At 42.3% G+C, this 10,824-nt stretch overlaps 3 protein-coding genes across 3 annotated transcripts; all 3 read right to left on the bottom strand.

Moving 5' to 3' along the window:
• Window position 1: 1 nt before the first annotated feature.
• Window positions 2–587, bottom strand: V1516DRAFT_682923 (putative Prefoldin subunit 1; the record flags this gene model as incomplete). Its single annotated transcript, XM_066923478.1, has 3 exons — window positions 2–167; window positions 273–439; window positions 558–587. 3 exons carry the CDS (start codon window positions 585–587, stop codon window positions 2–4), a joined length of 363 nt encoding a protein of 120 aa, XP_066779600.1.
• A 153-nt stretch (window positions 588–740) lies between these two features.
• Window positions 741–5,144, bottom strand: V1516DRAFT_15999 (uncharacterized protein). The gene is made up of 3 exons (XM_066918676.1): window positions 3,132–5,144; window positions 2,918–3,073; window positions 741–2,862 (listed from the first exon to the last, which is right to left on the bottom strand). The coding sequence occupies exons 1-3, from the start codon at window positions 4,877–4,879 to the stop codon at window positions 867–869; spliced, it is 3,900 nt and encodes a 1,299-aa protein (XP_066779599.1). The 5' UTR covers window positions 4,880–5,144; the 3' UTR covers window positions 741–866.
• On the bottom strand, window positions 5,145–9,641 carry V1516DRAFT_15998 (PXA domain-containing protein). The gene is made up of 3 exons (XM_066918675.1): window positions 6,904–9,641; window positions 5,820–6,856; window positions 5,145–5,770 (listed from the first exon to the last, which is right to left on the bottom strand). Exons 1-3 carry the CDS (start codon window positions 9,454–9,456, stop codon window positions 5,410–5,412), a joined length of 3,951 nt encoding a protein of 1,316 aa, XP_066779598.1. The 5' UTR covers window positions 9,457–9,641; the 3' UTR covers window positions 5,145–5,409.
• Between the last annotated feature and the right edge of the window lie 1,183 nt (window positions 9,642–10,824).

Here is a 10,824-nt window from a genome sequence, read left to right as displayed (position 1 = left end):
CTCATCGTTGACTTGATCCTAAGATATCATCGATGTTCTGCTTCGAGTTCTTATACGTGGTTTCCAGATAATGCAATTTCTTGTTCATCGCCGTCAACTGATCTTCATTTCCCTTCTTCTCTTTTTCTAGCTCCGAGAGATGCTGTGCTAATGGGACATTCATAAACCTGATCATTATTAGTATCTTATCATCATTTACTCAACTAATTCTATTTGCTTTGCTAGTCTTGCAATTCAGCTAGGACAAACTAACTTGCAGAGCAACAACTCACATTTTACCGACACCTTCCCAGACCCCGACGGTTTCTGGAATCTCCTTCAACTCTTTTATTGTAAGTTCATTTAATCGGATGTCTCTCTGCTTCTGAGAAATTTGCTGGCGCATTGCGGAGAGTTCCATCTGCGACTGGATCATTTTCAGCTCGATTTCTTGAAGAACCTGGACTCAGTTAGTTCTATAAAATAATCCATGCACATAATGTAAATGTAAATCAAGCAAATAAAATATACTAGAGTTTTAAACAAATGATCATGGTATTCAAATATCTCATTTTTACCTTCTGCAGAGCCTCAGGAGCCATCGCCATTTTTATCCTAACGATTGAGATCGTTAAGCTCTTGAAACTTTAGGAACAAAAATTTTACTGAATAGTAAGAGCTCCGCTATTTGAAAATGCAAGTTTGAGCAAAATGGTCTCAAGAATAATCTAGTCTCAATTGATATTGGATCTCAATCCAAAAGTCATAGCAAGTCCAATTCTACGATTCTGCGGCTCAAGTTCTTACTATGCTTACCACTCAAGGGTATAGTCATTCAATTCGATAGTAGACGTACAACTAACCAAAAAATTACGCTATTCTATATATCAAGGCGTAGGCGATTCGGCATAGGAATCCATTCGAATCGAGCGAATCCATGGATCATCCAATAGCTCAATTGCAGATGCTCGAACATAAGGGTCTCTCTCAAAACACCTAGTAATGAATTTTAACCCGTCTTCAGTAATCTGGTCCGGTGTCGGCAAAGTAGGCTGCTGGCCAGCAGCAATGTGATACATAATCGCCCACTCATTGTCTAAATTCACCCATGGTCGACGTCCAGTTGCCATTTCAAGGACACAACAACCCATAGACCAAATATCAACACTCCCATGCCGTCCTGATCCACTACCCGTAATCACCTCGGGAGACATATACATCGGAGTGCCGGTCATACTATTCAACTTTGTTGAAGTTGATGCTCTTGCTCTTGTTTTTCCCTTCTGCGCAATCACTTTGGCTGCACCGAAATCGACAAACTTAATAACTCCCATATGATCTAGCAAAATGTTTTCTGGCTTGATGTCGCGGTGTACAATCCCTGATTCGTGCAAATACGCAAGACCTTCTAGCATTTGCAAAGTATATACTTGGCTCACTGTTTCATCTTCAATTCGACCGTGCTCTAGCAAACTCGCTAATGAGCCTCCTTCGCAATATTCCATGAAAATAAACACCTTTTCACGATGCACTTCGACTCCAAAATATTGAACAATATTAGGATGGCTTAACATCTCTAAAACAGTCATTTCATCTTTGATAGACTTCACTATATGACGAATTGATTGTGAATCATTGAACCTAATTTCCTTCACCGCCATTACATCTCCTGTTTCCAAATTAATAGCCGCATAAACACTTCCAAAAGTCCCTCCTCCAATAAATCGACCTTGCTGCCATCGAATTGAAACATTTGATAGCGATGAAGATAAAAACATGAGATATTGCGTCTCACTGTTACTATCGTCCAGAACCTTTCCTACACTATGCTGCTCTTCCTGCTTGATTCGGCGAGATTCCTCTATCAGTTCTAGACTGGGCGCTCGCAATCTTTCGATCGTGCAGATGGCATCCTCATCATCCATATCTGCGGCTGTTAGTGGAGCAATTGCTTTTTCTTGTTTCTTGGCTTCAAGCGCAGCAGCCAGACTTGACCGGGCTCCCATAACATCAAAGTGTGAGATCAACAGGGTCATGCATCCAGCAACCTTGACTCGCAATCTCGAAAAATCTTCATCGTTCACGGCGAGAATGTTTACTCCTCGGGTCATCTGTCGAGCAAACTCCAAAGCATCCACTGAAAATTGAAACGTACGTTTCTCTGAGGCTTCGCAGTCATCACATACAAAGCTAACCCAATCAATACTTAAATAGACAAGCTTCAGAGCACAGGCAGTGCGTCTATTTGAATCAAAATATTGCATCGCTCGTTGTCCTATTTCCCGCGCAAAATTGAAAAATGAATTGACTAGATCCTGTAATCCATGTCCCTTGCACTGCTTTCGGATTACATCCACAGATGAAATGATCAACATTGCCAGCTTATAAAAATTTCTCCTGATTTTTGCCAATTCCCGGTCGATACGAGGAAAATTCGATCGCTGCTCAGTGATGACACTGCATGCGTCTCCAACGGCAGAAGTAAACCGATTTCGAGCAGCTCGCAATCTTGAACCAGATCCATCGGCGACTATTCTTAGTCTATCGGCCTTTAGGTCAATCTGTCCCTTAAGCTCAGGCAAATCAATATGAACCGCCGGTGCTGGCCATCGGAGCGGTTCTGACGAATAAATCAAAACAGCATATGAATAGGTTTCATCTTCGACACCCAGCTCAGTGCGTATGAACGGATGTACTATTGTTTGAAGCATTTCAGGTCGTGATAGCAAAGAAGAGTCCGCAATCACATAGATTTTAGAATCTTCTAAAGAAGGCGACGATACTAAGAAATGACCTGTCGCGTGCAAGTTAGACAGAATGTCCGACATTTGAAAATGCTCAAATGCATATTCAGCTGTATTTTCAAATGCATGCTCTAATATTCTACAAATACAAATTAGCGTACTGCATGAAAAAAATAGTGACACTAAATACTCACTTTGAAAATCGCAGCGATTTCCGGTGGAATCCACGCACATGTTCGATTGCTGTCAAATATGTTTTTTGAATTTCGGCAACTGGTCCAGATATCGTCGCTTTGACTTGACGATCAAAATATGACATTATACGAACCAACAGCTTAGCCGTGAGCATACTAAAGCACAAAGTTAGCTTAACTCAAACACTTCCACTTCTCTCAATTTCAGATATACCTAAATTGTTCCGCGATCTCCAAGTCCGCTCCTTCGATAAACTTACCAACGTCCTTCAAAGAATTCCACTCACCCTCGACATACTCTGCCTCTCTAAATATTCTAAGCGCTCGCTTTGTTTTGCTACCACCAAGCAATTTTCGATTCAACAGCTCCAAATAAAAGCTTAAGCCGTCTAGTAGAGTTGTATCGAAATTTTCATCAATTACTGTAGGAAGCTCCCATCCAGGTTTGAAATCCGAAAGTGTAGTGTACGATTGCTTGATGATGATAGCTTGTTGTAGAGCTACTCTATAGACGTCGAGCATTTGATCAATCATCATCATTGTAGGATTCATGAGTTTGCGAGAATAAGACAGACGATTTCTGATTATTTCTTGTATAAGACGAGTAGGGAAGTTTAAAAGCAGCAATAAGTCTTCCAGATACGAAGGTAACCGCATCTCTTCAAAAATAGGGCCTTGCTCAATTGTTGTTTGTCTAGCTTTGACGATGAGAGGACGTATCATAGTGATAATTTTTGCATCAAATACTTTCCCAAAATCATTTTCTTTGAAAATGCGTTCGATAAATGGGTCATGGTCAGTTATAGCACCATTGGCTGCATCGATTTCAGGCGTCCTAGTTAAATCCAAGTCATCATTTCCAGTCCACTTTTTCAAAGCACCGATTTGAGAATTAATGCTATCCGTAATTGAAACCCAAGAAAGCAAAGCTTCATGTCGGCGAATGAAATCAGGAGTATTAGCTATGGGGATGTCTTCCCTCATTCTCTTTGTGCTACGCCATAGAGCTTCACAGTTTTCTAGCTTGTGAAGCACATTTTTGATCTGATCTTCCGGAGAATTCGAACATTCATCTTTCCCCTGAATTTGGAAGCGCATAAAGTCTTCTAAGATATATGGAACTTCTTTACGCTGATCTTCAACAATTTTGCGTTGCATGGCAAGTGACCGGCCGCACACTTTCGCTCTAATTTCGAGCCAGACCTCAGGACTAGACAACGAGATGCCGTGCGATTGACCAATTTTGAGCTTACTTTTCTCTGATCGAACAACTTCGCCAGTAAGAACTGCGGTAAGCATAGCCTGCCATTCAAGGCGTTCTTTATTTTTGGGACTAGTAAGCTCATCGCGTTCTCGACCGACAACAGAGGGCGTCGAAATATCTGAGTCATAAAAATCTGCTCTGAAGTCGCTGCGATTTGGAATTTCCATTTGAGGGGACTCTTCCTCATCGTCCGAGTCGTTATATCCTTGCTGTGAGACGACGCGAGTGTAGTATTCGTCGTCGAGATCGTCTCGCATGCGTCTGAAATAAAACCTCTGCTGAGCCTCAAAGTCATCGGTTGCACGGGGAACATGACTATTATCTGAATTGTGAGAGTGCTGCGAATAAGGATGCTGGAATGGAGGTCGTTGTTTGCGCCCCCCGGTAGCCCGATTTGTGCTGGAAGATCGCGCTGGTCGTCGGTTAGGCTCATTTGACGTTGGGCGTCGAACTGGTGCATATGTATTTGAGGGTACCCTGACCGGAGTTGGCCGTGATGTGTGTGCGTTTGTATTCAATCCTGCCAAATTTTGCCCATGACTTGAACTTGGCCTTGAGACCGGTTCGGGACTGCCGGGACTCGGTGGGGTTCGAGAAGTTGGAGGTGAGGGAGAGCCTGATAGTGGTGAATCGGGCCGCTTTGCGGGAGACGAGAAATGGGATAAATCTTTTGAAATGGGTGCTGTTGGAACGCTCATGGTTGAACTCAAATTTGCTTAATAGTGAAAAGAATTCAAATAGTAGTTTGCAGATATTAACCAACTGTGAAGTCAGTAAGTACCGTCAACAAGATCCACGGTAGAGTTTCTGATCGTTGATTTGGGTCTCAGGATAAACCCTACAGAAAAATCTTAGCTAGTTTGATAGCAATCCACTCTATAGCTAGGCCAGGCTGTCCTACTTAGAATAAACAATAAAAATAAAGAATCTAGCTCCAAATCTTGCACGATAGCCTCAACCTGTGCGACCAATTCGCTTCAGATTTACTTGGTTTCGATGTCTTCCAGCCATGTGAAGCAACCGTCAGAGATTTCCACCAACCCCTCATACTGATACTGTGTAAATGGCAAAGAATTAGTTCTGCGTTCTCGCATAGAGACCAAATCTAATCATTTAATTATACAAATTTGTCACCAAAAATTTAAAAATCAAAACGCTAGAGTAACAGGGCCAAAGAATAAAAATAAACAAAACGCCACGCTATACCCAAACAAAAATGCCAATTAAATCATTGCTGGTTAACGGTGGCCGTCATGCGAGGCTTGATTTCAGGGAAGAGCTCTTGCATGACCTCATCGACTATCTTACAGATAATATGCAAGTTCAAAAGACGGTTCTGAAGCATCGCAAACAATCTCCGTGAAGCGTGCTTAGCATTTGTAGAGCCAACAACTTTAGCCGCCATATCTTGGACAAGTGTGTTTAACAAAAACGCGGCCTCCATTTTGGTCTTGTTCTGCTCTTTCGCACTGCGCTTCTCGGACGGGTTGCCTCGACTACCGCCGGGCCAGACTTTATCTCTGATTGCCTTTATTATCACCACGACTGTATTTTCTTCAGCTAGTCCATCCAACTGATCTCGGATTTTACTAGATGAAATTAGCTGGGTGCGTAATTGATAAGATTAGAATAACATACCGTTCAATCGTGCCGCCCAATAGTTGTTGCAAAACAACCACACTTGCTCGGCCACGCAGCCAATTATTACTCTTATTTAAATCAAAAAACTCCAAAAACAAATCGCAGATAGGCTTAATAAACGGGACTTCCCCTGATTTTCCGAGCGCAACATCGTCGTAGGAGTTTAACTCCGACTCGACCTCGGATATGTCACGATGCTCGCCCGAACCAAAATAATTTGACTCCACCGGCATCGATTTGATAGATCCAGGGGCGTTATTTTGTGTCCCAGCAGACAAAGACTCACTCCAAGTGCTCCCTGGCCTTGACATCATACTTGCTTCTCCACTACTGTTCGACCGGTGATGCATGATTGTTGAAGTATCATCCGCAATGGGGTCCCTTCCTGACATAATAGATGCTCCGCTAGAGGCTGTAGGACCTGCTACAGAAGAACTCATCAGTCCTCTTGGTAGTTGCCTCATAGCTGCTGCCGCATTATACACCGAGCTGGCACCCGGAAGATTTCCAAATATATCATCCATGCCGTCAGACAGAGTATTATATAACTTCGTCACAAAAGCTCCAGACTGTCGACGACTGGCCATAGCGGGGCTATCTCCGTTAATAGGAGGATAGTCACCAAGAGTTGCAACTCTCGATAGATCTGCCGCAGAATCATCTGAAGATAAAAGCCCTTGGAATTCTTGCGATGAAAGAAATGATCGCAATTCGCGGCTATGACAAACTTCAGGGATTTGAAGTAACGACTTCAAATATGCCTCCAATGCATTTTTCCTGCCTTCGATAAAAGACCGCTGAGATTTTAACACAGCTACTCCCTTCTTTGGGAATAAAACATCGTTCACAGCAGGGAACCGCCGGCGTAAATGTTGATTCAACTGGAAAAACTCACTATAGCGGCGAGCGACGATCCATCCTGCTGTAACAGATCCATCGAATCCAAATCTCTGAACCTCAATAATATAGAGTGCATATGGCCGACCTCGTTCAGATCCACTAACAGTAGAATTTATTCGAACTGTCGAACGACCCTTTGAGGTTAGTTGATGTTTTACAAACTCACATCCCTACAACTTACATAAAGGCCATTATCAGTTTCTTGTACCATGTACTGCTGTCGTTGTAGCTCTTTTCTTCTGATCTCACGCTCGACACTAGCTTTAGATTTTTTCAAGATCCGAAGACTGGCGACATTATTTGTCAGCTCAGCCTTTTTTACAAGAGTTCCAAGCACAGCGTCTTGATTTATCAGTTTGTTTATGTCATCCGAAATATACTCTATAGCCTCGGTCAATCCCAGATCACCGGGATCAGCACGATGAACTGAAGTACTATCATCCACGAGATCTCGATCTGTATCTATGTCATCTTCATCAGATAAGCTTTCATCGTCCGAAAAAATCTCTTTGGTGGCTTCTTCGAACAGCGCACTTTCGTGCGGAAAAATATTGCTCTCGCTTTCGTTTTGCTTCACACCAAACAAATCTGGCTTTCGGTCCGTTAAAGATGACCTTGACGAAATCGATTGCGCTGAAGTTGTTCCTTCAGCAGATTCTTGTGTTATGCTTTGAGCGGATTCAGTCAAAGACTGCTCTGCCTGTGGATCAATCACATCAAAATTTGCATCGGGGTCAAAATTCGACAGAGCTTTCAAATTCGAGGAAGTATCGGATAGACTACTACTCGCATCGTCCGCAGTTGGGCGCGAATGAATGATATCGTCAACTGCAGCCTGCATCGCTTCTACCACATCTTCGGGTGGTTCAACTGTCAACGCGAGGCTATCACCAAACAAATCATTCTTTAGAGGATCTGAGTCTCCATCGGTTCTGCTATCAATTAACTCAGTGCTGCCGATCATGTCGTCTGACAGACCAATGTGGTTGTCATTCATGCTACTTCCAGGTGCCTCGAGCTCTGGTCCAGTAGATGTGATATACTTGAGAAAAATATCAGATTTTCGGAATTTTGGTAAATCCTCTTCCTCTATAAATTCATATACTTTTTTCTGTGCTCTAAGAATAGCTCGGCGAGCAAGTTGATATTCTTTGGATGTACTATTTCCATCTTTCAAAAATGATTTCACATCAGCCTTCAAATTTTCCGGAATATTCAGTAACGGATCAGAAAAATAGGACTCATAGATCTGCTGGATGTCCTCTTTATCAGCCGGATCGAAATCTTCAGATGCAAGAGTTGTATCGTTTTCAGTATCCCCGTCTTCGATGTCGTCTTCTAAAGGATTTTTAAACCCATTCACGACAATCCAAAATTGAATTAGTACTGTTCGGTGTTGCCTGTCCATGAACTCCATGAAATAGGAAAGGCCAGCCGCACTATTAACGAGCTGTTGAACCGAGTAATTTTCTCGAGGATCGCTCGCTAGCGGAGTTTGACCAGGTGAAATGCTAGACGGCAATCGTGTCATTTTCTTTCTGCTCGGGGTTAGATTTTCGTTTGTCAGGTCGGTTATACGAGACTCGATCACTCGTTGCGCGTTTTTTAACCGTCGGACATAAAGTTCATCTTTTCCGTCCTTAATTGCACGCTTGAGCTGGATTGTAATATCATATCTAAACCTCCGAGCGTCTGACAATAAGGTGACACGCCTTAAGCCTCTGATTAGCTTTTCATAAGTTCGCTCATCCGACTTTGTAGTCAATCTAACGAGAGGTTGCTGGCTTTTGGAAACAACGGCGTGCTCATCAAGTGCTGCACGTAACTTCTGGACAGCTTTGCGGTCTTGTAGAATGGAACTAGCATATTTCTCAATGAGCTGGTTCCAAGTATCTGGCTCTTCGACAGCAGATATAATTGGTAGAATTACCGAACACGAGACAACGTCTTGAACCAAGATGAACACCGAACGGGATTGAGCCTCTCTCTCAGGTAAGACGTATTGTAAAACCGAACCGACAAGTTTTTTAATCCATTCCCGCTCCGCTAGCTTGGGATCTGGGGACATGAGAGAAGCGGCGGAATGCAACTCTCCGTTATTATATTTCGAGGCAAGAACGTTATCTAATTCATGTGATTCAGTGTACTGTTTGTTTAGATGCTTGCCTCGAAGAGACATCTCCGCGGTCGCAAATTCAGATACATGTCGAGTGATAATAGGAAGAATCTTTAGTATTACAAATTCGGCAATATCAATTTTCAAAAGACGTTCTCGCACTTGGTCGAGAGCAAATCGGATTGTATTTTCGACTTGAGAAGGAAACGCGGAATCTTTGAAATGACCCGAATACCATGGCGTAATGAAGTCGCGCATAATGTAACTGATGACTTCTTCCAGGCATTCCGATATTTGCTCGGACTCGCTGACTTGTATTTTCGGGCAGACGTCCTTAGCGAGTTGTTGGAGTTCGGCGGCGAATGCGGCCTGATTGATGAATGCATATGAAGGGAATCTAACACGTCTATACTTTCGTAGACTTTCCGTTCGAGGCGATGACCGTTTATAAAAATATCCGACCGCAGTAAGGGACAATAGCGAGCAAGTGAAGACTCCAAGTATGAACGCCTGGAATGCGACCTGAACGGTATGGTTGGTCCAAATAATGGATCCAATAATAGCCATGAGTGCTCCGCCGTATGCCAGCACAGGCATTGGCAAATCTAGCACCTGCATGGTACCTGTTAGAGTTATATGTAATCAAAATAACAGACAAAAAAAAGACAAAGATATTTATGTTGATAGCAAGAACAAGAATAATCAAATCATGCTTTAAGATGACTTGTGAATACTTTGATATCCGGTACCTCCTCTACCCGAACCTTATCCGATCAGGTTGCCAATATCAAGTAATAGAGATCCAAATTTCACAAGAACTCAACGATAAATTGCACAATATTATTTGTACATCAAGCTAGAGCTATATTGAATGGATATATTTGTTCAATATTTACTCAATTTTGATTTTGGCTGGCGAACTGGATTGAGGCGCTTATTCTGGGACCAGGAGTCCGGACTCGCCTTCCAGTTGCTCTATCTTCTAGCATTTAAGATGCATACGTCAAATACAAATTATGTTCATATTTGCTGTCGTAAATATGGAAGCGGGCGAGGTAGTCTGTGGGAGTGCGAGAAAATTGCAGTGCCTTATATGTAGTCGATATGATATGTGATGAATTGTATTTAGTTAGCCTAGAAGATTTGGCCATTCCATACGATTCCTAATTGGAATTTCTAGAGCTGATAATTGTATATGATCAATAGATAAGGCAGGAAGGCCACGATAATACAACAGTTTTGTCTAGTTAAAAGCTGTTGGTTGCAGCGAAACTGATCGAGAAGGAAAGTAGGAATTGTAGACATCAGGTTGCCAGATTTGCTTGAGAATTGTCATAGACTAATCACAGAATATTTCATAATTCAAAATAATAGGAAAATAAAAGTCATTTCCAGTTACATCTTCAGAAAAGTATCATCGACAAAGCTATTCCATTTCCAGATTAATTGTATCGCTTTCTTTTCTACATTCTATATTTCTAACCTCGCTCTACAGGAAGAGCACGAAGAAATAGCATAATTGACTTTTGCAACGTCAATCGAACAGAGTGAATATCAGCGCTGCGATCATTGGTAAAATTTGCTAATCGGCTGGGCCGCTGTCTCGTTGGTTTTTTTTCGTTTGCTAGGCACAATAAATTAAAAACGGTATTTTTGGAGCCGTACAGAGAAGCAGATTGCTCTTCAGACATCAAAAATTACAATGAAGTTTCGTCGAACTAAATAGCTTCCAATCGATTTCAGCCTTGCATATGTCTTGAATACTGCTGAGGGACTTGAATTGCCAAGCGGACACAGTACAATGTAGTGAGTGTTTAAACTACTTCAGGCATGATACGGCATCGTGCGAAAATCAGCGAATCTCAGAAAACACAGGAAGTGCAAGCATAGGTATAGAAAGCAACTTGCTTGACGTCGGAGATTCCAGCGGAGCTCCAAATATTGAAAAGCAGATGCGATACATTAGAATACTGGATTCAACAAAGG

The sequence above is a fragment of the Lipomyces oligophaga genome (genome assembly GCF_038497815.1).
Source record: "Lipomyces oligophaga strain CBS 7107 unplaced genomic scaffold V1516scaffold_1, whole genome shotgun sequence".
Taxonomy (NCBI): domain Eukaryota; kingdom Fungi; phylum Ascomycota; class Lipomycetes; order Lipomycetales; family Lipomycetaceae; genus Lipomyces; species [Lipomyces] oligophaga.
Note: the sequence above shows the minus strand (reverse complement) of the source record. Positions and strands in the feature narration are given on the sequence as shown.

Coding starts and splice junctions, on each gene's coding strand:
- V1516DRAFT_15998 (XM_066918675.1), bottom strand. CDS start 9,456: ATGCAGGTGCTAGATTTGCCAATGCCTGTGCTGGCATACGGCGGAGCA. Junction 6,857..6,903: donor AAACTGATAATGGCCTTTAT/GTAAGTTGTAGG, acceptor CTAACCTCAAAG/GGTCGTTCGACAGTTCGAAT. Junction 5,771..5,819: donor TTGGGCGGCACGATTGAACG/GTATGTTATTCT, acceptor AATTTCATCTAG/TAAAATCCGAGATCAGTTGG.
- V1516DRAFT_15999 (XM_066918676.1), bottom strand. CDS start 4,879: ATGAGCGTTCCAACAGCACCCATTTCAAAAGATTTATCCCATTTCTCG. Junction 3,074..3,131: donor GAGATCGCGGAACAATTTAG/GTATATCTGAAA, acceptor TTTGTGCTTTAG/TATGCTCACGGCTAAGCTGT. Junction 2,863..2,917: donor AAATCGCTGCGATTTTCAAA/GTGAGTATTTAG, acceptor TTGTATTTGTAG/AATATTAGAGCATGCATTTG.